This window comes from Tachypleus tridentatus, chromosome 7, assembly GCF_004210375.1.
Source record: "Tachypleus tridentatus isolate NWPU-2018 chromosome 7, ASM421037v1, whole genome shotgun sequence".
NCBI classification, from domain to species: Eukaryota; Metazoa; Arthropoda; class Merostomata; order Xiphosura; family Limulidae; genus Tachypleus; species Tachypleus tridentatus.
In genome coordinates this window covers 79827420-79854127 of record NC_134831.1, presented here as the reverse complement: position 1 = coordinate 79854127, position 26708 = coordinate 79827420, and the positions used below count along the sequence as shown (strand labels likewise).

At 34.2% G+C, this 26708-nt stretch overlaps 1 protein-coding gene across 1 annotated transcript in view; it reads right to left on the bottom strand.

Moving 5' to 3' along the window:
* The window catches only part of LOC143256054 (NACHT domain- and WD repeat-containing protein 1-like), a 189344-nt gene that overhangs the window by 29628 nt on the left and 133008 nt on the right, over positions 1-26708 (bottom strand). Inside the window, exons 12-16 of the mRNA XM_076512703.1 lie at positions 18717-18892; positions 10950-11049; positions 10363-10478; positions 3424-3541; positions 444-701 (exon numbers count right to left, since the gene is read on the bottom strand). Coding sequence (XP_076368818.1) covers positions 444-701; positions 3424-3541; positions 10363-10478; positions 10950-11049; positions 18717-18892 — 768 coding nt within the window. The remainder of the gene's footprint in view (positions 1-443; positions 702-3423; positions 3542-10362; positions 10479-10949; positions 11050-18716; positions 18893-26708) is intronic.

Sequence of the window (26708 nt, the reverse complement as noted above, 5' to 3'; positions counted from 1 at the left end):
AATGATGTCTTCTAAGTGTAAATAATACCAACTAAATAGAACAGGTGAGCTGCAGAAATATTATTGGTAAAATGCATCACTTGTTAATGATACTATTATGTAAATACAAGGTGTCCGAAAAGTGAAACCATAGGTGAGTTTCTTAATTTTAGATGCGTGACTCATTATGACGCTGTCGAAGCTTGAAAAGTCGAATTAATTTAGACTTGTTTCGAATTATAAGGACAACATTTGGAACAAATTCTGTAAAATTAGTTGAAGTATTTACGGTTCCAGACTTTTCGGACTCCCTGTTGTCCACATAACTATTAATTAAAGTAGTCTTGATGTCTATTGAAGTTAATTTTCCAGGCAGATATTTTCATCTACATAAACAACAATGTTTTTCAGTGATAACATTAGTAAAGAACTAAAAGTTACAAATAAATAGTTGCTTTACTAACCTACAAAGGTTTTGATAAGGTTTTTCGAAGGTAAATTATACATATGAATTATTTTTTCTTGTGTGCTGCATAACACGTACTGACTATCTGGAGTGGAAACCATATGAGAGATTGGACCAGGACACGTGATGACTGTTACCTGAGGAGCCAAAGCTAAGTTAAGCCAGGAATTCTGAGGAATAAGGACGGGACAAGAATTACTATTGCACCACCGCAACGAAGAACTTACAAGGCTGTCTAAAAATTCAGAAGTGCCATCTATTAGGAAGAAAGGAAAATAATATTACATCATAAGATACCAACTTTTAAATTCCACATATAACAACAAATTTTTTGTATCAGATCAAATTTTTTTTTGAAAAATGTGTATATCTTTCAGGAAGTTTGAAAAATTTTACATTTTTATATCCATACAACAAATTTAACTATGATTAAGAGAAACTTATGTTATGTCAGGACGGCTAGTATGGGTATTAAAAATTTTATTGAAATAAAGTAGAGAACAACGTTTCAACCTTCTTAACTCATCTTAAATAAGCATTTCGTTTTTATAAAGTGCTATTAAAATATATATATATTAATACAGATTGTGTATCAAGTTATGATCACTAGAACGCTACGATAGACTATAGATGAACATTGTATTCACCAAACTAATAAATGATAAATAAAAATTAAAAAATTAACATTAACCTTAATATTTTAACGTCTTAATAACTCTAATGAGAAGGACAAATGCCGTGAAGTGTCTCAGATAGCTTACGTCATCAGAAAAGAACAAAACGAAATAAAAATGTGTTTTAAAGGCTGTAGGCAATTTTGAAAATGTTGTGTGTCAAAACTAACAGCAAAGAATCACATTGAATACGGCACATACATGGTAACATGTTCCTGAGATGTATTTTAACGGGATAGATGTAAGGTAGAAAACAACAGCAACAACAAAAACATGACTTGGTTTGGATTGGCTTCTCTTTAGAGCATGAAATCAATACTGGTCGGGATTGTTGTATGTGTAGTTTGTGAAAAGTTTTTACTTCATGTTCAACGAATGACTTAGAAGATTTAAACCGTATATGAAAATTGTGAGGTATGGTGGGTGTTATGCATAGTTTTATATGCTTTTCGGATCCTAGCGGACAAGTCTTACTTTACCACAAGCATGCCAATACTTTGTTGTTGAACAAACTCAAATTACAGCCTGTGGCATGGATAATTTACTTTTCTATCGATTTCCTGTAACACATCATTAGTTGATCATTCAGTATGCGACTTGTATTGTTAGTGCCGCTAATGGCGAAAGGACAGAAGGATATGGTAAATAAGCTTCTTTCTAAAACTAAAATCATGCATCTGATCAGCACAATGGTTTCGTTGAAGATAATGCAAATTGTTAAAAGACAACGGTATCAATTTGTTCCACTGTTGTAGGAAGATTGCTTAAGTATAATGAGTGTTTTCTAAATGAATGTACATTATGTTAAGGCAATAAATACGTACTGAACTTTATAATGCCAGTTCTGTCGTATCATCCGCCATTTTGAAATATACTGCAGATAATGCAAAGGCAATGAATACGTACTGAACTTTTTCGTGCCATCCGGTACAATGAATAAAGGTGACATAAATTAATTAATTTATTATTATACGAGACAAAATAAATTATGTGAGTTGTTAATAAATATATACTTTTTTTCTGCAATCATTTTATAAATATTTGATGCAAATAACATTATCTGAATAACATATAAGCTCGTATAGGTTAGTATCCATTATCTTGGAAATATTGATACAATAAGAGGTAATTTCGCTGTAAGCAATTTATAATACTTGTGGGAAGCTTTGATTTTGCATACATTTTCTTCAAACTCGTACATTTGCCATTTTAGGTTTCCCTCCTTTTAATTTAATTCTAAAAACCTAGTTCATATAGTAGAGTGAGACTGTCTTAAAAATTCTGAAAATATCGGATTTCAGAAATATTCCTGATGATTTTCGACGAAAGGTAGTAAAGATGAGATGCGTTTTCTGGGACTTCTGGTTTCATATTTATGCGAATTTGAAGAACATTATTTTGAATATGAAAAAAGTACATTTTCATACATTCTCTCTCTTTCTCTTTTTCTAACAGAACAAGTTGTCACATCCCGGCTAATGAACGTAACAAAAAATTGTAATTTCTTTTAAGTAAAGTCTTTAAGAAACTGACGACCGAACAATTGGGCAAGTAAGCGTTGAATAAAACTATGTCATCATTGATGGTACTCAAACCGTTCGTACAAAAGCCAGAGTATATCACAGTGAGAAAGTACGTGATTCAAGGTATTAAGTGTTACTGAACGTTTAAAACTCCGTCATAAGAGATATTAAGCATTGAACACAATATCAATACAAAGAAAATTACAGTTACTATAATTTCTTTTATTTTATATCAAGGATTTAATTATGAAAGAGGTTATTAAATTAGCTTTCTAATTACAATGAAGTACTTTAAACTATAATACTTTATTACCTATTAACTGTAAATTAGTTTTACTTTTCCTTATTCGAAGGATCCTTTCAATATTCGTCACATTTAGCTTATATAGTGGATATTAAGGATGCTGTAATCGGGTCCTGCAACTGAGTTGGTTAGAATACCCGTTTTTACTTCTCTAAAAGACGTACATTATATGAGCATATTTAATTCTTTATATGAAATGTTAATACGGAAAAGTTGATCAGACATTACGAGTTGCGAAAACATTATATCACATCTCAGTAACAATTATTTACTTCAAGAATGAAATCAGTTATAACTATTTTTTATACTTGTTGCAAAATTAAGCAAAACATGCAATTTAACACGTTTTCAACGTGGAATCTATATAAACATTTCCTTATGACCATGATGAAGGTGAAATAATTATAAAACAGAAACGCACGGCAAAACAAACGTAAAAAATGATTTCTAAACATGTTGAAGTGCTAACGTTACTACCTTTGTAAGGTCTGAGCCAATTTAATATCTCAGTAGCAAGTTGCTGTGGATCTTGACTCAACACATCTACGGATGACTTTGCCATGTTATAAAGGAGTTCAATCTCCCAGTCAAGAAACTAAAATAGAAATTAAAGTGTTTGTACTATTACTAATTTCTACAACACATACATACTAAGTAACGAAAACGATAAAAATACAGGCTCAACTTATATTATCTGTGCGTATTATTTTGAACCAATTACGATTAAGATAACAGTATATACTAAAGATCTTGGGATGTAGAAACATTAAAATTATTGTTACGTGAATAGGCTGTTTCTGATTGGCTTGAAATACGTTTCGTTCTCTTCTTATAGCAATACATTCTGATTGGCTTTTATAACCACATGTTTAAAACGTGACCAAAAGGGCATGTGAAAGTTATTTAAGATTGACTTAATGCATTAAGCTATGTTATATGATCTTGCTCAACCAAATGTCCTAGGGAAGTATTACCGTTCGACTACGCAGGAGTTTCTATATACAGAGAATTAGTACTGTTCAGGGAATGGAGAATAGAATAATATTAGGCTTTGTTTGAGTAAAGAAACTAAAGAGAACTCTATTCTAGAAGCAAATAACTGAGAGTTAGTTAATATAGTATGGTAAAGTCTTGGTTAAAATATTCGTATATTTTATAACAACTGAGATCATTATTATTAAGATGGAATACGAATACACACAGTGACGTCACACTGAGAAATACATGTTATGTTAAACATGTACATACGTAACTTGTATAATGAGACAGGTTATATGGACATCAGATCAGTAAGATTTTTTACCAAACACCTGCAGAAAGATACACTACATGGTCAAAACTATGTGAACACCCGACCATCACACCCACATGTTCTTGTTGAACATCGCATTGCAAAACCATGGGCATAAATATGGAGTTGGTCACCCCTTATCTGCTATAACAGCCTCCACTGTTCTGGGAAAACTTTTCACCAGATTTTGGAACATAGCTGCGGGGATTCGCTCCTATTCAGCCACAAGAACATTAGTAAGATCGGGCACTGACGTCGGACAAAAAGGCCTGCACAGGGCCCTGACCTGAATCCGACTGCGAACCAACGCAAACTAACGTGGCAAGGGTTTAGTTTAGAGAGAGAGAAATCTGAAGAATTCTCTCTCCAATTGGGGTGTTCAGAAACGTTGTAGTTCCTCTTCGTCCCCTCACGTGAGAAATTGTTAAAATTTCCATGGGTTTTTTTCCTTTACTTTTATTTTGATATTTTTCTGGATAACCTATGACTGAATAAACGGCTCTTTTCAGGATCAGGTAAGAATGTGGCTGGGATCTATAGATCCGATGCCAGAGATTTTGCTGTGGGGGGAAACGGGAGTACCCCGAGAAAACCCACTTTCACGGCCTGGGCGCCGAAAAATCTACCCAGACCTTGCCCGGAAGTAGCTGGGAAGAAACATAGGAATAAAAAGAAAAAAGAAAAACTGGGGAACTGTGACAGTGGTATACATGAAATCTGTTAGCTGCGGTCTTGTTGATCAGGTAGTTACTTCGTCATGAACTTGTTTTCACACTTGAAGCCCATTGGTGCAAGTGAAAAACGTGGTCTAGGTGGTGGAACAAATGGCTGTTCTTCGGTGAGTTGTTCTTCGCTGGTCTGTGATGCTTTGTTTCTTCTTGTGATTTCGGTTTGAGTTTTCTGCGCGGAGGTAGTTTGTTTTTCTGTTTGAACTGTCGCGTCGATAGTTATCTTGGTAATGGTTTGAGTCTGGCTGGTTGTTGAATTCTGTGTAACTGGAACTGAAGTCTGGCATGATCTGTCCTTTTTCTTTCTTGGACTGCTGAAACTTGGCGTGTTGCTAACAGAGGGAGTTGACGTCTTTTGGGTCGAGTTATCTGTATCTGTCTTCGTGTTTCTTCTAGTTAGATCTGGACTCGGTGGTATTTTTGTAGTTTCTCGTTGGAAGTTGGTTGTTTATGATGTCTGGGTGCTTTGTTTGACCAAGTGTTGAAGGGTCGTCGATGTGAGCGTTCGGCTCTAAAGTGAAATATGTGATAATAACAGCCGTCACGTAAAATACAGTCAGTACTGTACTTCGACGTTGTCACTATCTTCATGAAGTACGTAGGAAGGTTAGTGTTCTTAGAAAAAATTCGATGAACAGCATATACATTGGCTTGGATTTGAGGTTCTATGGCTTGTTTGATTTATTCTGGTTGAATTGATGGGTCGACGCTCCTGAGGAATACTGAATAAAGACTGACTGGACGTTTGGTAGGGAAACACCTTACATTAAATTCGGTGTTCCATGGCTGGCACAGATAAATTTGGTCTGCGGTAGTGGGGGGTTGGATGAGAATTCCGCCCCGGCGTAAGATTCAGATCCTGGACGGTTCAATGGTTGCCTCTGGCTTGGCTTGGGCGATCAACGTGGCGACTTGAAGCGGTGTGAGGTTCGACGGTAGACCGTCAGCAATTACCGGCGGAACTAACGGCCTGACTGGTGTGGATGAACGTTTCGTCTTAAAAAGCATGATGGCAAATATATCAGCACGTCTGACTTGCTCAGTGACTAGCTCTGGACTATCGACCCTGCGAACCAACTTCAGCAAACCATGAATTTATGGACCTTATATATGTAAAAACGGCTGGTTTGGGTTGAGAAAATTTTTATGCAGAAGAGCGAACAACGTTTCGACCTTCTTCGGTCATCGTCAGGTTCACAAAGAAAGAAAGAGGTAACTGACCGATAGCTGACCACATGTTTGAAGGGGGTTGTGTAACTGAGTGTAGGAATGTAGAGGGCGTGCTTAGATGTTTGATTATATTTATTAATATAGGTATAAAGGTGTTCCATAGTATTGGTTTATTTTTGGCTTAAATTGTTGTATAAGTAAAGCTTCTTTAATTTTGGGTTTGTTTATGTTTGTTTGTTTATTTAGTATTTTGGTGTTTTCTATGGTTATGTTGTGTTTATTTGATTTGCAGTGTTCGAAAACGTGTGAAGGTGACATTTTGTGTTCTTTGAATCTGGTTCCCATTTTTCTACTTGTTTCTCCAATATAGAAGTCGTGGCGGTTATCACATTGTATTTTATAAATAATGTTGGTATGGTGTTTGTCAGTGTAGGTTTTACATAGTATAGACCTTAGTTTTGTGCCTGGTTTTTGAATAAATTTGGTATTAACTAGAATGTCATATTTTGTTATTAGTTTTTGCCAAATGTTCGTTATTTTTCTGCTGATGTCGACAATATATGATGTACAGCAGTATATGGTTTCGTGATTTTTTAATTCGTGGGATATATTTACTTTTGTTAGTTGATTTTGGTTTTTGTCAAAACACCCAAATACTAAATAAAGAGGGCCTGGCATGGCCTAGCGCGTTAAGGCGTGCACTTCGTAAACTGAGGGTCGCGGGTTCGCGCCCGAGTCGTGCCAAACATGCTCGCCCTCCCAGCCGTGGGGGCGTTATAATGTGACGGTCAATCCCACTATTCGTTGGTAAAAGAATAGCTCAAGAGTTGGCGGTGGGTGGTGATGACTAGCTGCCTTCCCTCTAGTCTTATATTACTAAATTAAGGACGGCTAGCACAGATAGCCCTCGAGTAGCTTTGTGCGAAATTACAAAACAAACAAACTAAATAAAGAAACAAACAAACGCAAAATTAAAGGAGCCTAACTTATACAACAACTCAAGCCCAAAATAAACCAATACAAAGGAACGCCTTTATACCTATATTAATAAATATAATCAAAATCTAAGCACGCCCTCTGCATTCCTACACTTAGCCCTCTTCAAACATATGGTCAGCTATTGATCAGTTACTTCTTTTTTTCTTTGTGAACCTGACGATGGCGGAAGAAGGTCGAAACGTTGTTCGTTCCTCTGCATAAAAAACTTTTCTCAGCCCAAACCAGCCATTTTTACATATATATTTATCTTTACAAGTGGGTTTTCTCGTTATTACTGATTTATGGACCTTGCTTTATGCATGGGGGCATTATCATGCTGAAACAAAAAAAGGGCCTTTCCCAAACTGTTGACAAAAAGTTGGAAGCACATAATTTTCTAAAATGTCATTGTATGCTGTAGCATTAAGATTTCCCTTCACTGGAACTAAAGAGACTAACCTAAATCATGAAAAACAGACCCAGACGATTATTCTTCTTTCAAAAACTTTACAGTTAGCACTATGCATTCAGGCTTGTAGTGTTCTACTGGCAGCCGCCAACCCAGATTCATCTGTTAAACTACCAGATAGTGAAGCGTGATTTATCGCTCCAGAGAACGCGTTTCCACTGCACCAGAGTCCAATAATGGTGTGCTTTATACCACTCCAGCCGACGCTTGGCATTGCGTATGGTGATCTTAGGTTTGTGTGCGGCTGCTCAGCCATGGAAACTCATTTCATGAAGCTTCCGAAAACAATTTTTTGTGCTGATGTTGCTTCCAGCGGCAGTTTGAAACTCGGTAGTGAGTGTTGTAGCTGTGGACAGAGGATTTGTACGCGCTTCAGCACTCGGCGGTTCCGTTCTGTGAACTTGTGTGGCCTACCGCTTCGTGGCTGAGCTGTTGTTACTCCTAGACGTTTCCACTTCACAATAAGAGCATTTATAGTTGACTGGGGCAGCTCTAGCGGGGCAGGAATGTGACAAATTGACTTGTTGACAAGGTGGCATCCTATGACAGTGCCACGTTGAAAGTCACTGAGCTCTTCAGTACGACACATTCTACAACCAATGTTTGTCTATGGAGATTGCATGGCTATATACTTGATTTTATGCACCTGTTAGCAATGGGTGTGGTTGAAATAACTGAACCCATTAATTAGAACGGCTGTCCACATACTTTTGGCCATGTAGTGTATGTAATTCAGCATTTCACGTACCAAAACAAAACTTGCCAAAACACGCATATTGATAAAATATAACAAAATTATTATAAATAGCGTTTGTAGCTTTCTATCACTTCATATTAATCGTTCATTACTTGGTTGCGTACTCTCATAACTTTCGCAAGGCGACGTGTTATGATGACGATGTAGTTATAGATGTAGTTCATCGCGATTTCATCCCAACTTGTCATTAGAAGACGCTGCAACTTAGGTACAGTAGCTGGTTTAGGGTTGTGGCTAGCAATTTTCCAACTTAGTTCTGCCCAGAAGTTCTTAATGTGATTACAATTTACAATGTGGAGACTGCTGGTCATGGTAATCTTGTAATGTCCTCTTGGTCGAGCTAATCCTGTACAATACTTGCATTGTATATAGTATATATATGACATAAATATCGTCTACATATGATGCCTGTAGGAGGCGCCATTGACGTTTTCCTGATGGACATGAAGAGAAGTTTTCCCACCATTATGAATAGCTGCCCAAACATGTACTGCACCAAAGTCCGTGTGTTCCTTCTAGAAAAAAACAACGAACACGAATCCTATCATCAACTTTTAGAAGAAAAATGACTCATCTGAAAAGATGACGTATAGACAATGTTCTAACTGTAAGCTGGTATGTTGTCTTGTCCAAGTATCGGCTTGTAGTTAGCCCTTCTTGAAAAATAACTTTGTTTACTCAGTCTCATGGTCACTGTTCTTTAGGATAAACTGGAAGAAATGTGTTCATGTCATTCCTGTCGTAAAATGAGCTAAGCCTTCTTTTGACCTTGACGTGTTAACCTGATCTTGATGTGTTAACCTGATCTTGGGCAATATTTTTTCGGCCTGTATCAGTAGAATTTACTGGAAGAAAGTTTTCTCTAGTCCGATGAAGTTTCAGGATTCTGGATACAGTACACTAAGGTGCCCTATTTTATGGAAATTTCAGATTCGGGATAGTCAAACAATTTGATGTTCTCCGTGATGACGAGAAATCTCACTTGTAGAGAAAAATACATATGTAAAAATAGCTGGTTCACTCCTCTACATAGAGCTTTCTCTACCCATACCAGACTTTTTTATATATATAATTTGATGTTCTGTAGCTTCTGGTACATGACGAAGCACGACTCTACATCAAGAAGAACTGTCTGAACAATGTGTTGATTTGTTTCGATAAAGATTATACCAAAATCACACACGTTTATACAAAACAGGTGTATACATTTGTTTTGAAACATAAATGCTCAAAATAGCTTATACAGACCAAAATGACAACTCGTACATGTTTGTACGATAATACGTTATCTTCTCTGTTACTAATGATGCTATTACTCAATAACTACTCCATGTATGTAGAGAATAACATCAATATAAAATAGAATGTAAACATTTTGTCCAAGACTGTAGATATTGACAAAGGCACAACTCAATGTACTTATAGCATTTTGTTAATGGAGGAGACAAAGGTTTCATACATTGTTGTATATGATTTGCAAATTGTCTGGCACTGTTCATAGGTCACTTGGTGGAAACATTCAATTATCATAGCAAACCACAAAAACTCTGAAATATTGCCACAACATGTTATTTATGTTGCCCTGGAAAAAAATGATTTATATATATATTCATCACATAACTCGCTAAGATAAAATTATTTAAAGTTTAATTTATTTGTAGATTACGGTAGTTAAGCATTAACAATAAAAAAAATGAAAGCCAATTATTGTTATATCGGGATTGACACACGCCATTTAAAATAGCAATAAGAAAAACCACACACATTCCTATTGCGTTTAAAAATCATATCATACTAATTTTAATTTTATATAAATGTGTAATAAAACGCTTATAGCATTTAACTGGACTATTAAATATTTAAAATGATAATAAAAAGTTTCCAAAGTTAAATTCACCAGTTCTTTGTTATTCTTTCTCTTTGTTCGTTTATTTAATAATTCACGATTTATATTATTTCAGATTTGTAGATTTTCCCTTTTATTGAAGTATGTGATATTTGAGTATTATCTGTGAGGCTTCACCTGGCTTTTTACAAACTCCAAGATACTTCTCAAATACCCGATTGAAGCACCCCTAACAGCAGACAGAAGAAACTCAAAGTTGCAAATTGCGTCCTGTTTCAATTTTTTGTAGTCCTCTGAAACAAAAAAAAAATTAGAAAATAGTCATTTAAGACATTTATATACATCAGAGCATAAATTTAAGTTTCTCTTGAGCTACTTTCTTTTATTAATGATGGCGAATACAGTAATTCGAAACTAAATTTTCACGTTTGTTTGAGAGGAATCGAAACCCTGATTTTAGCGCTGTTAATCTTAAGCGGGGACATCTTCATAGGGCTGTTCGTATTAATATAAAATGAAAAGTTGAATAAAATATTTCTGTTGCGACTAAAGGGCTGGTTTAACTCAAGAATAACTATATTTAAATAATATAATATAAAAAAGGTTAACACAACGAGCCCCCCCTGTTAGTACAGCGGTAAGTCTACGGAGTTACAGCACTAAAATTAGGGGTTCGATTCCCCTCGGTGGGCTCAGCAGATAGCCCGATGTGACTTTGCTATAAGAAAGCATATACAGACACAAACACAACTCGTTCGACTTACTACTTAACAGAAGATGAAACCAAAGTTCGTCAATTTCGCGCAGAAGATCTGAAGATGTGTCAGTTTTCTTTCCTTTTGTTATTTCCAATAACTTGGGGACCTTGAAAATGAAAGATAAACTTATTATTAATCACGTAATCGATAATTGATTAATGCTTACAAATTGACAGATTATTAATATATGTATATCAAAGTAGATAGTATGTTTTCGAATTTCGCGCAAAGTTACACGAGAGCTATCTGCACTAGCCGTCCCTAATTTAGTTAAGTTGTATGTTATCAAGATACGAAACAAGGTTTTAATTTTAACTCTTTTACTTGTTTCACTTTGGTTTAGACTATTTTCCCATAGCATATAATTAACACTGTAGTGTTTATCCCCTACCAGTAACTCAGTACTACGCTTGAGCCTCGTAGCACATTAATATTCAGGGTTAGATAGCACAAATTTTTAGCGCACGGAAACTTAGAAACGAAAGAATGAAACTTTTATTTATGTACTCTGAGAAACAGTAAATAAAGTATTTATTTGTGTTGAGTTATCAAAGGTTTTAATTAACAACAACAACTGAAAGTATCTTTAAATTATGATTTTTAAAGATTTTATGAGCTTTATACTCAAATAAACTTTGAGAATGATTATGAAAATTTCCAATGAGATCCTATTATCTCATATAAATGTAAATCCTACCAGTTTAAAGTCGAACTATGGAAAAGATAAGATTACGAAGTTTAATCATGTTTAAGCATAGTGCGAAAAAAAGAATGAAAGAAAGAAGACATAGTTTATAGGCAGTAATAGCATTTGCCATTAAGTCATGAATTATAATGGAAGACATTGTTAAAAGTCATTAGGAAAGATAATTAAAAATCTATTAACATCTTAGCTAGGTTTAAATACGATCTGTATAAATCGCCACAATAGCGTTTTTCGAAACCAAAATATGTAATTTATTTTAGCTTCTGTTAAAATACTCATCTGTTTATTTATTTAATTAATAATTCACCTAACACTTTATTCGTGTATATCGTTTTCCTTATCAGTGTATCTCTTCTTATCCTCTTAATCGACCCCGGTTTTTTTCATAATCTGTCAATCCCGACGTTACACGAATTGCTTAGGCCCGACATAGCCAGATGATTGAGGCACTCGACATGTAATCTGAGGGTGGCAAGTTCGAACTTCCGTCATACCAAACATGTTCGTCCTTTCAGCCGTGGGGGCGTTATATGTGACGGTCAGTCCCACTATCCGTCGGTAAAAGAGTATCGCAAGAGTTGGCGGTGGGTGGTGTTGACTAGTTGCCTTCCCTCTAGTCTTACACTGTTAAATTAGGGACAACTAGCGCAGATAGCCCTCGTGTAGCTTTGATCGAAATTCAAAACAAACCAAACTTTCTAGTTAACCAACGTTTTTGGTTTTATCAGTGGAAATAAAAGAATAAAATTTGCTCTTTCTCTGTATTACATTGGAAAAGGTTAAGAAAAACAAAAATACTCCTTGGTACACAATACGGTGAGCTTCAAGTTTAGTATTAATTTATAAGTGATTTTCTTAGAAAAAAAACAAAATGTAAGAATTTTATAAAATAAGTTTAATCAGATAGATTTACATTTTGTATTATATTTCTCAACTTGAACGTTCTCTGTGTTGGTGCAAACATTAAAAAAATTTAAATCATTTTAAGCAATCTAGTCACTTTGGAGCTACATGAATCTTGTAATAGAAAAAAAAGTTAACTCACACTACAAAGAAATTAGCTTTTGAGAGACAAATTGTATTTTCCAAAGTTGTTTGAAATTAATGATTATTTGGAGATACCTTTATTAAATGTGGAGAATGAAACTGAACGTTAAATTTATATTGTGTTCGTTGTTAGTTGTCCGACCCTAGCAAAGTGGCTTACAGACTGGACTTCGAATTAAATGATTCAAGGTTTGCGCCGCAGAATATATTCTGCGATTTCAGGTATGAATATGGTATAAGGGTAACAGTCAGTTTTGTTACTAGTCCGCACTGAACCAGACTAGTTGGCACTTCCCCTGGTAATTTGTTTTTTTTTTAAATTAGTGACAGCTATACTTAAATAACTGAGGTCTGTGAACGGAATTTTTGGCTCATGCGCACTTAAGTGCCCTTAAGGGCTGAAACAAGTAATTCAGATCCTTGGTACCTTTGAATATTTGTTTGTTTGTTACAAAAGAGCTATCTGCGCTAGCCGTCCCTAATTTAGTAATGTTAGATTAGAGGGAAGGCAGCTAGTGATCATTAAGAACTGTTGGGTTACTTTTTTACCAACGAATAGTGGGATCGGATAAGGCAACATTAAGACGCCCCCACGACTGAAAGGGTGAGCATGTTTGGTGTGACAGGGAATCAAACCTACGACTCCCAGATTACGAGTCGAGCACCCTGGCCATATTTCTGACTAAGCTAGGTGACTTTATTTTTGAAAGACTGTATAAATGTAACTGATCATGTTTGTACTTTTTATTTCCTTTGATTTGTGGGTTTTTTGTCACTTATTATGCCCCTGATTTTTAAATACGAGTTACTACTTTTCATGGATTTTCCGCTTTAAACTGAAAAACCTAATTAATTTTTGATGCGGAGCAACCACTGCACGTGCAATAATAATATTACTCCAAACTCGCTCAAAATTAAATCGATGTTCCGCTAAAACAGGTACAAAGATCATTTTTAGAAATAGTCGTTTTGGGGTAATTACGAAAAATTAATATTAACTCAGGGAGTCTATGACAGTGTGTTATTACTACCTTTGCATCTAGTTTTAGACGCCCATGCCCTGAACAATTAGTTTTGATTCAAACTGTTCTAAGAAAATTTCACTCTTTAGTTAATGGAAGTATAAGATAAAATAATAATAGGACCTTAACAACATGTTAAGACTGTAAGTATTATTTAATTATATCTCTTACACTAATAAAGTGTTATTTGAACTTTATATGAAGTTTTCTCGTCGTCCTCGGCTGTAGATAATTATATTAATAAAACTATTAGTTTTTTTGAGCTTTTTTTGAATAATAAAAACATTTATACTTCAGTGACTAAAAGATGAACACAACTCTAACACATCATTCATAGTCACAACTCTAATACATCATTCACAGTCACAACTCTAATACATCATTCACAGTCACAACTCTAATACATCATTCACAGTCACAACTCTAACACATCATTCACAGTCACAACTCTAACACATCATTCACAGTCACAACTCTAATACATCATTCACAGTCACAACTCTAACACATCATTCACAGTCACAACTCTAATACATCATTCACAGTCACAACTCTAACACATCATTCACAGTCACAACTCTAACACATCATTCACAGTCACAACTCTAACACATCATTCACAGTCACAACTCTAATACATCATTCACAGTCACAACTCTAACACATCATTCATAGTCACAACTCTAATACATCATTCACAGTCACAACTCTAACACATCATTCACAGTCACAACTCTAACACATCATTCACAGTCACAACTCTAATACATCATTCACAGTCACAACTCTAACACATCATTCATAGTCACAACTCTAATACATCATTCACAGTCACAACTCTAATACATCATTCACAGTCACAACTCTAACACATCATTCACAGTCACAACTCTAACACATCATTCACAGTCACAACTCTAACACATCATTCACAGTCACAACTCTAATACATCATTCACAGTCACAACTCTAACACATCATTCATAGTCACAACTCTAATACATCATTCACAGTCACAACTCTAACACATCATTCACAGTCACAACTCTAATACATCATTCACAGTCACAACTCTAACACATCATTCATAGTCACAACTCTAATACATCATTCACAGTCACAACTCTAACACATCATTCACAGTCACAACTCTAACACATCATTCACAGTCACAACTCTAATACATCATTCACAGTCACAACTCTAATACATCATTCACAGTCACAACTCTAACACATCATTCACAGTCACAACTCTAATACATCATTCACAGTCACAACTCTAACACATCATTCATAGTCACAACTCTAATACATCATTCACAGTCACAACTCTAACACATCATTCACAGTCACAACTCTAATACATCATTCACAGTCACAACTCTAACACATCATTCACAGTCACAACTCTAACACATCATTCACAGTCACAACTCTAACACATCATTCACAGTCACAGCTTCAGTTATTAAACATATCATGCACAGTCACAACTTCAGTTATTAAACATATCATTCGCAGTCATCTCTAATTATCAAACATCATGCTCAGTCGCATCTCTAAATATCAAACACATCATTCACAGTCACAACTTCATTTATTAAATACATCATTCACAGTCACAGATTACTATTTTATGAATGCTGAAAGTTGAGTATCTTATTAACTGAGCAAGAATTGATTTTTTGTGACGTAATAGGCTATATTCTGAAACCGTGAATCGATCGTACTGCCATGTTTTAGTGGCATATGTAGAAAAGAGTATTTATGGTTCGATTTCTTGTCTCGAAAACGCAACAAAACTATAGATATGTTGTTTTCGCTTTGGTGAAAAGTCTCCCAAATGCAAGGCTACATTCGCATTTTTACTTCGATCTTGATTTATTCTTCAAGTATGGTTTATTAACATTTCATTTTGTGTCATACAAGACACTCTGTGTTAAGTGCAATCAACATTTTAATGTTCTTGAGGTATTTCTTTTGACATTCGTTGGTTGAGCTGTGATCAACTATTGCTAAGTCTATTGACCACTGAACAATTGAAGACAATTAAAGTAGTTTATTATTAGAAGAACAAAGTGTCTGATTCGTAGACTGAATGCTAAAGTTTTTAATTGTTTCTGATTGCTTGTACTTCTACAACAACACTAAAGTTCCTAGGTGTGTTAACGACAACCTTACGGTTTTACAACTCTGACACTTAGGGTTCGATTCCATGAGGTGAAGAGAGAGCAGGAAACCCATAGTGTAGCTTTGGGCTAAACAAAAAAAATAACATCATCCACAACAGCAAATATCACGTCTTTCAAACTTGCATTTGCAACTCATTCGAGAGTAAACATGATTAAAAATAGGTAATTCTATATGTGATTTACTTTCGAAAAAGCAATATACTTTCACCCAAGTCCGGACACAAACAGGTGATGAAGTAATTTTCAAACGAAGATTTCTCTACTATAGGTGAACCAACTAGCACAAAGTTGCATTGTTCAAAAGAACTATTATACAATAATATCGAAAAGCAATCTTAGTGCTCTTTCACTGTTTGCCAGATATTGTGATGATAAAAGTCGCCACAAAATTCTGTACATTTGACTTTTGAGTTAAAGAACATCACAAAAATTATAAAGAGTAAAATATTCTGTTTCTTGTTCAACTCAAAGCCACACAACAGGTTATTTGCACTGTGCTCACTACGAGTATCGACACCCAAGTTTCAGCGTCAGTAGTCCAGCTACTTCTAAACCTATGGCGGGCTATTCCATTTCTTAGGTAAATAGGCTTAAGAAGAATTAAGCCTAGATTTCCTTTTCAAGTGTGTGTGGTGTATTATTGGAATGCTTCCATTGAACAAGGGCATGGATGTTATAATCTATTATAAGACTGACATTACACTGCCAGTAATATTGGTGTGACTTAATGAAAATATCTAGAAGTATTTTATAGAAAATGAGGCATCAAACTTGTAAGCGATAGAATCATTTTAGATAAAAAATAACGATATTATATAAATAAATAAGCAAACAAATTATATTAGTGACAAATAATTTTATAGTTGCTTGAATATACATTCATTTGTTTGTCTTTACGGACAAAACAGAATTGACATTCTATTTAGCTGATTTTGTTCAAGACTCACTAATGATTACAACGATTAAAATTGAGGCTGTTTGTACCAAAGAAAGCGTTAGTCGAATTAAGTGTATTGTAACGAAAGACTAAAGTGGCGAATAGAAAATACCGATAAACCAGTTTTTGACTTGTGTTGGTCTCTCTCTTTCTTATTACAAAGTATAAAACATAATTGTCTTCCCAGTAGCTCAGCGACATGTGTGAGGACCTATAACGCTAAAACTCAGACTTTGATACTCGTGAGGAGAACAAAACAAACAGACTACTATGTAGAGTTCCGCTTAACAAAAAAACAAACAAACAAAAGTAGGAACGATTACAAACAAAAAAAGAGCTCATTACAAACGTAAAAAGAGGTAATGCGTTTTCTAAGAAACAAACTCTGAATTAACCGCACAATGAATGGTTGAAAAATGAGTAATCTAATTTAAAATATTTTTGACAAAATTAACGTAACAGAATATTTGCGTCTTCTACTTTGAAAATTATTTTTACGTTAATAAAGAATTATATTTTTAACAGACAGCACCTGATTCAATATACGCACACATATTTGGAATTTGGAATACACGAAAGCATAATTCACTCTTTTTTTCAGAACGAATTAAAATTGTAAATAAAAATGTTATTTGGTTGAAACGTAATATAATAAGATTAATAACATTAAAATCTTAACCTTTTAAATTATACCAATTGATTTCTACGATTTTTATTTTGGTAGGGAACGACTATAATTTACATTTAAAATAACACTATAAAAAGGTAGAGTAACATACAGAACAAATTTAATTACATTAGCATAACTTATTTCAGTATAAAAACATATTTATAAAAACCATCAAAGATTACGTTTACAATCTGAAAGAAAGAAACGAACAAAACAACTGTATTTGTTTAACTATCTGCATTTTACTATCGCACAAAGTTACTTTCAATATATCACTTTTGTACATCTCAAAGCTTCTGTTGAACGTTTTAAAAGTATCAAAACAGAGAGAGGCAGTGTTTATCGAATCGTTTACTTAAGGAAGGAACGTATTTATTTTAGGAAGAAAAAATTTCTTAGAAAACTTCAAAAGAGAAAAACAAAGATTAGATATTATTTTCAGAAAAAAAAACACTCGACAAGAAAAACACATTAATAGAAACACAACCACGTCTTGAATTTTTTAGAGGTGATTAGAGGAGATATATAAAAAATATACTGTTTTATCTTCCAAGTTCATTTCCAATTTTGTGGTTTCAAAATACACGTTTCACATCTAACGTTATTCGTTTTACTTATAATGGATAACAGAAAAAGAAACTCACTCATGCATGTTATCTGAGACCACGAATACATACACTTTAAACATAAGAGAAGTAATTAACAAGTTACGCACGTCTACTCTTATTCAATAGTTAATGACGTGTTCGATCCAATTGTCTCGTTCCTTTTGGATCTACTAGGATTCATTTATTTCGTAACCAATTTATTTTACACGTTTTATTAAAGGTTATAGTAACCCTTCAGTGATGAACATATAAGTTGGTTTAATTTCTGTAATTTTAGAATTGTGTAGGTTTTCTTTCTATGATAGATCAGAGCAACACTTTGTCACTAGTCAGTTAATTAACAGAAAACAAGTGGCATGGCTTACTTTCAAGTCTGCACATGCGCTCTATCAGAAGATTTAAATACTGGTAGTAAAAGCATTGAAAATAAAGCTAATTACAAACTCTATGTTATCGGTGTAACACATTTCAGAATCGTCTGGAAATGTTGATCAAAAGATTTGTAAACACTGAACTCCTGATTTTTCTTACAGCACGTTAGATGACGACACGTACCGAAGTCATTTCTAGATCTAATAAGCATGCCTACCTTTTCCTCTGCCTTTTCTAAGAAACTCAGATAGAAGGCGCTGGCTAAGTCACTATGACAGATACGGGCATCGATAGGGTTAGACAGAAATCGTTCTCTCAGTATATCCGTAACAACCGAGTTGCTCCAGTGGATGTAAGGTCGATTTCCAACATAATACTCTTTTAGTAGAGAACCTGAAAGAAAACATCATAAACTAAAAAGTAGCAGATTTTACTAGGTTATAGATATAAATCTGGTTGAGCAATATGGATATTATCCGAAAATTAAAAAAAAAAATGTTTGCACTGTTATGTTTCTGCTTATGTACGTTTTATCCATTTGTATCACGATGTTTCCACCATTCGTTCATTCTCTTTTTTCTAAGGAACACAAACTTATATAATGAATGGAAACATATGTTTGGAACTATCCGCCGTATTATCTTTTAATTATAAATTTGTTTGTTTTTGAATTTTCGCAAAGCTACACGAGGGATATCTGCGTTAGCCGTCCCTAATTTTGCAATGTAAGACTAGAGAAAGGACAGCTAGTCATCACCACCCACCACCAACTCTTGGGCTATTTTTTTTACCAATGAATAGTGGGATTGACTGTCCCATTATGACGCCTGCACGGCTGAAAGGGCGAGCATGTTTGGTGCGACGGTGACTCGAACCTGCTAGTTATAGAATACTGAATAAATATAGTATCAGACAGTTTAAAATTTCCATCCCGAATGCGATGATAACTTGATAATGTTGATTAGTCACACGCACATGTGTATATGTATATATTTGTTCTGTTTCTACGCCTTGGTCATGTCGTTGTGAAAATAAACATTTTTCTCATTCTTTTAAAGGCAACGTGAACATTTTAAACGAGATTATTGAATATTCCTATAAATGTAGTCAAAGAATTTACAGTGTCAGTTATGAGCCACAATAAATTTTTACTTTTATATTTATCACCTATAGTTACACATTACAATTCAAGATAGAAATAAAATACCCATTTCTTACGATTAAAATTAATTTAAAAATTATATAACGATATAATTATATCTATTTGAAACATTAGATATGGTAGAATATATTTTTTTCTATTGTAAATCTTTTATCTTATTGAAAGAGTAGAATTTTATCTATACATTTACCAACCAATTACGTCAACGCTCATTACGTAAGATTAGGTTAGTAAAATGTTTATGTAAATATAAATATATTAAGAGCACGCTTATTCATTGTGTGTATATATAAAGATAGTTTCTATTATCCACTTTATCGATAATCAGTTTATTACGAGACTTATTATATCTACAATACACTATTGTTTTTTTTAGAACATTACAATATATTTTTATGAATAATAAATAAACACAGGAAACTTGGCTGTAAAGCATTACGTCAGTAACTGCAAATAGCTCTCGCACTTTTACTTATAAACAAGGCTGGGTACTGACATATAGTATGTCATCATCGTTTGACTCCAATTTTTCTCTTTCTGGAATATGCAAATTATGTTACCATGAACTTTAGTTAAATCCAATATTTTATTCGTTTTTGTGATTAAACTAGTTTAAAACTAACAACACGGGCCTTACATTGAAAACAACAACAACAACAAATCTCCACTGTTGAATAAAATTTCAAATGTAGGCCCACCCTCGAAGATTCTCCAATTTCAGTACGTGACTTCATATGTCAATTTTTATACAAGTTACTTCGAGGTTAAGAAAGTCTTCGAGAAGAAATTGATTCTCCAGTTAAATGCCTAAAGCTTTTTTCGCTTTTTTGACAACATAATACAAAAAAACAACAAAAATTGATACCTTTCAGCAAATAACTTGCCGTTTGTTATTCGTAACATCTTTCAATTATTACGTGACAGTTCCCTAAAGCCAAGGAGCAACCCGTAATTAAACAAACTGGATGTTTGTATCAGTTATGCTAACAGCTTGAAATTAAAGTACAAAAAAAAAAAGACAAGCAATAGGAAATTGGTCATTAAATGTGCTATGTCATTAAGTCCTGGGTTACTCATTTACTAATACATAAAGGGTCCATATTGTTAAAGTTTAGTTATATATTAACAGGCCTTTCTCAGCTTAACGTCATTTATGAATCATGGAATGCATTTATTCTACAAAAAACAGTGATTACATAGTCTTTAGCGGCCATCACAAAAGTACCAAATATACGTTCGTAAAAGTAAATATTACATAACTCCCCATAATTGAAATTAAGAAAATAACATAAAGTTAACCATTTCTCAATTGACAAGTTCCAGTTTATTCCTAGTTTTTAATCTAAATACATAATGTTAAAGGTAAGGCACCTTACCTCAGTTCTATAGTTTTATTTTTGAAACTCATTCAAGTGGTACTTAAAACTATCAAACATTGTTTTGTACTCTAAGATAAGTTTCTTTTATAATTTAGTTTAATAAAACCATTTTGAAATAATTTATAATTTAAACTTTTTTTTTCTACATGTTTAACAACATTATTATTCTGGTTACAACTATTCAACAAAATCAAATGGCTGGTATCCTATTTTGTGTTAATTTGTAGGTGTTCTTAAAAATTGATTTTATAATAACTTGTCTTTATAGTTATTGTCAACCATTGCAGTAATCTGTATCAGATTAGTCGCTTACAATTAGACAGATCCTGGCAGTATGAAGAGAAACATAAGAGCCAGTAAGATGAGTGAGCGTGCTGAAGGTGATTCAGCAAGACGAAATGAAACGAAACATAATATGTCAAAGCATAACCAAAAAAAGTATCCTTATCAAGAGCGAAACAGATATAAATACACACTTTAAATCATGTATTTCACTGTAACTGATTAAGAGATACAATGAAACTACACTACGCTGAACAAACGAACTTGCCAATTACAACACACCTCTGAAATCAACTGTATTTGCTAACGAGAGTAACATAACGACAAAACTGTACCATAAATCGTTAGAACGTAACTGCGTTGGTTGACTACCGTAGCACAACCATAACGATGTACCATAAAACGTTATTTAATTAAAATGTTCACAAGACCTTTTATTTGATGACAAGCTGACTATGCTTATATAGTTGATACAAGATTTTAAAAGTTGAAAAGTGAACATAAGATCAGCTAAGGAATATTTCTTGAAGACTCGAAAAAAAAAAGATCTTATCAACCTAGATAGAACATGCATTAGAAGAACAATAGTGCACTGCAATCCAATTATAAGACTTATTGATAGAACTCAGAGAGAGGAATCTGTGCGTGCTATTTCTCTACCTCCCTGTGGCATTCTGGAGTTTGTCAGTCACTAAAATGTCAATACCACCTATGTCGTTTTCTCAGGAAATATTGAAGTGGCACTCTGTTTAATTGGACCTACAATAAAGTTACAGGTCTGCAAAAGCCTCGAAAATGGTAGCCACAGGATTTCTGTTTTTGCGACTGAACTGGAAAGCAACAACCATAAAGCACAAGTTGTAAAGGTAAGATCTTCAGAATCATTCCCTCTTTTACTTTATGACAGTTCTTATTGTTTATGTCTACCATAAGTAAAGCACACTCTGTACTCCCTGTAATGATACTTTTAGGAACAGTGTTGGTTAGAATGTTTACTATATAAACATATATTTTGTGTTAATAAACTTTGATTATAAAAATTATTTTACACTATCAATTTAGAGAGTATTTTGTAAGATGGCAGAGCATTGTGAGGTTTTATTGGGATTACGGTCGATAATATTGCTAACAGGGAGGATATTTAACTGATGAAAAAATACATTATAATTTTTAAAAATAATAATGTGATAAGATAAATTTAATCAGCTACAAGTAAAGACAAAACGTAAGAAAAGGAATTACATGTAGGAATAGGTAAATCAGTCTTTCAAAAACAATGCAAACAAGGTAACATTGTTTTTGAAGGATTACTATTAGCTAGCCCTAGATTTACCTAGTTTTTTTGGAAAGTTTCCTTTATTCTTAGCTTATTGTTTTTAAATGTAGTGTTTTAATAGACATAGGAAGGTTGTATTTCTAACCAAATTATAAATACAATGAATTTCCAATACTAATATTTATTGTTTATCCATTATTGGGTGGTAATTCCCATTTCACCCTGTATTTAGGTTTTGAAAGGAACATTAAACTTCAAGGGGTAATGATAACACTATTCACATTAGAATTATGATTTTCAGAATTATTACTAACTATTGATAAAACTTATAAAAGTGGGTACTCCGCTGGTAACTATGTCATCTCAGTGAAACTTATTGACATCTCGTTTTAGTTTTAGAGTTATCATATCATTAAAAACAACAAATTCAAACATTTTCTATGATTTAAAAAAAAAAAATCCCAGAACTTGTGACTGAGTCGTTACATAGATATTGTTATAATAGGTGACACTGTAAAGTGCTGATGACCTACTGAGAAGTTATTTATATACCATTTCCGTGAATAATCCGAGCCGTTCGTACATAGACAGTGTTACAGCTTGCCTGATACTCGAAACCAAGTTGTCTTTGGCACTGATCATTGTAAGTAGGACACTTTGATCAGAAGTTAATACGAAGTATCTTAATTTAAAACAAAAATGTTTGTTTGTTTAGAATTAAGCACAACAGTACACAATGGGCTACCCGTGCTCTGTACACCACAGGTATCCGAAACCCGAATTTTAGCGGCGTGAGTCTGCAGATATACCGCTGTGCCGCTGGGAGGCAAACTAAAAATGAATCAATAATACGAACGTGGGAGTTGTAAGTTGTTGTTTTTTTTGGAATTTCGCACAAAGCTACTCGAGGGCTATCTGTGCTAGCCGTCCCTAATTTAGCAGTGTAAGACTAGAGGGAAGGCAGGTAGTCATCACCATCCACCGCCAACTCTTGGGCTACTCTTTTACCAACGAATAGTGGGATTGACCGTCACATTATAACGCCCCCACGGCTGAGAGGGCGAGCATGTTTGGCGCGACTCGGGCGCGAACCCGCGACCCTCAGATTACGAAGCGCACGCCTTAACGCGCTAAGCCAGGAGTTGTAGGTGAAACTTTGATGTTAGACGGACAGGCAGAACGTCAGTATTCACTCACATCACGTGACGTCATACTACAGTGGCAGTGCAACATGTACATAATGGAAACATAAAAATTAAGACAAATACCTTACCAAAATAAAAAAACAACAACATGAAATTGACTACAACCAAATCACACACAACAGTTTATACACGTGTTTACAGCATTAGTGATGGACTATGCAACAGAAACACGTTTTCAGTGAACACTCTAAACAAACGTAATAAAATAAATTATGAAACTTTGTAGAATGGACGGGCAACTACTGTCTGTTGTAGAGACACAAGTGTAGAGGACGACGTTTCGAAAGTCTTCCGCCTTTCGTTTTCAATAATAAATATCATATCACTTTAAATACTAGTAATTTAAACTAGTCAAACTCAAAATCAACTTATTTATAACGTAAAATTAAAACAAAAGCACTAAACATGCTGTTCAACTTATAACACAAATACAGCTTACAACGCCATAGCTACAACACATCATTTCTCAATAACAATAACAATAACATCATAATACATAAATTATCGCTGCAATATACACATAGCATGTCTTAGATCCATCATATTAGACTAACTAAAGATTAAGCCTAAAACATGTAGCAGGAAACAAAACGTAGATGTGTTTTCCCTTAGACATATTTATTCTAAACATACCACAGTCTGATCCAGTTTAGTTTGTTTTGAATTTCGCGCAAAGCTACACGTGGGTTATCTGCGCTAGCCGTCCCTAATTTAACAGTGTAAGAGTAGAGAGAGGCAGCTAGTCATCACCACCCACCGCCAACTTTTGGGCTTGTCTTTTACCAACGAATGGTGGGATTAACCGTCATATTATAACATCCCCATCAGCTGAAAGGGCGAGTATGTTTCGTGTTATGGGGATTCGAAGCCGCGGCCCTCGGATTACGAGTCGAGTGCCTTAATCATCTGGCCATGCCGGGTCATCTAATCCGGTAATTAACCTAATCCAGGCCCTAAGACCAATAGAGCTAACCAGAAAAATATTAACATTCAAAACATTAAACCTAACACACAATAACAAAAATCACAGAAATTAAATGATGCAAATCGGGAAATTAGCACAGACGAATCGAATACAGAGTAAAACAAAGATATCTGTATTACAGTCTAAACTATGATTCTGCATGTGTTAAAAGTTCATAACACTTTAGTTTACATTTTACGTAACTCAGTTTTCTTCGTATAACAGCTACCTGGTCTTGCTTCTGGCTTCTAACAAATGACATCTCATAACTACCTGGTGTAGTAAACGTAGTACTTGACCGACCAACTAGTGAACGAGCTGTTAATTATTGTAAATATATGGCTAATGTAACTGTAAACCATGACTTCTGTTTTAAGCACTTGATAACTGATCACGTTACACATTTCTCCCCATAATGTATGAACTTTTTACATAATGAGTATGGCAAAATTATCTCTAGCTCCGTTAAAAGTTATTTAATTATGAGTTAATTAATGCTTAACTCTAAATATGAAATATTTTCTACATGAATAGTGTGTCTAGTACTAAATAAACACAACAACTGCAAGCAGTTCTATGCTGTGTAGTAATGGCGTACAGGGGCAGTCTGTACTGCCGCCTACGCGCGATTATGCATTATTTTGTACTTGTAAAAACACTGCTCCAATTCAGTTAACAATGGTGTTGGTATCCAATATAAATTAACAATTTGCTCAGGTAAAGCTAACAATGGTACATGAAGTAAAACAAGTTTTAGTGACTGGAATTTGAAACGACTTTAGTGAGTGTGGAAAGTAATGGTGCTGTATCAAGAAACTTGGTCGCAAAATATTGATAACATGACGCAAGTCCAATTAAACCAAAATCTTCTAACAGAGGTAGTTTAAGTTGAGTTTGACGTCACTTTAGGATTTAGTAGTTTCAGCAGGCATGCTTTTCTCGCAAATTATATTCACAAAAAAATTTGTATTTGCACGTTTATATACATTTCTGGTTTACGTTTCAATCTAATTTTTCGTATCCTTTGAAATACGTATTTTTAGATTTTCAACAGGAGAAGAAATGCATAGCCAAACATTAATATGCCTTTTAAATACACTAAAGATCTTCCTCATTGCAAACCTCTTAATGCGTGTTCTACCAGTGCTTAAACGCACATTTAGTGTCTTTTTTACAGAGCAAATGATATCATATATAGTTCAAACAGACATTTATTTAGTGCTCAAAGTAGTTTTAGGTTTATATTCTTCATCAAGTTCTATTTGTCACTAATAAAAACAAAGTTTGAAGTGTTGGACCAATGGAAGCTGTTTAATAAATCTAGACATCTGTAAGATGGTATTGAAATAAGTTGATACATGTTGCCGTCTATAGCACAGAACCTTGGCGTGTCTTCCTTCTATTTTATTGTCATCATAAGTAATGGTAATAGCCATATATATTTTTATGACTGCATGAAACCATTGTAATACTTCTCAGAACTGCATTAATCAATGCAGGGAAACCATAGGTGGATATATCTTACTAACTTCTGTCAGCTTGTTTAAATCCTGATTGTTGCAACAATTCATACACCATTTCCAATACCCCTACGACTTGTAACTTAGCGGCTATATGTCCTTAATTACACATCATAATTAGGACGTGTATATCATGGTCTTAAAAGCATTACAGCCCGAGCAAAATGTACTTGGCACTTAAGTAATATTACATACGTTTAGTAGAAAACTATTCTACACAGTTGTTGATGGTGGAGTCTTTATAATAAATTGCAACTAAACTAGCAGAAATTTTGTAAATCATTAGCAGTGACTCCCAGACTCTTGGTCTTGCATTCTGCCGTGCAGATTGCTCAGTTCATAATAAGGCCAAAATCTATGGCAAACTATTCCATCTTTATATCCAGTTATACAACTAGGCTTCACTCAGATGATGTATATC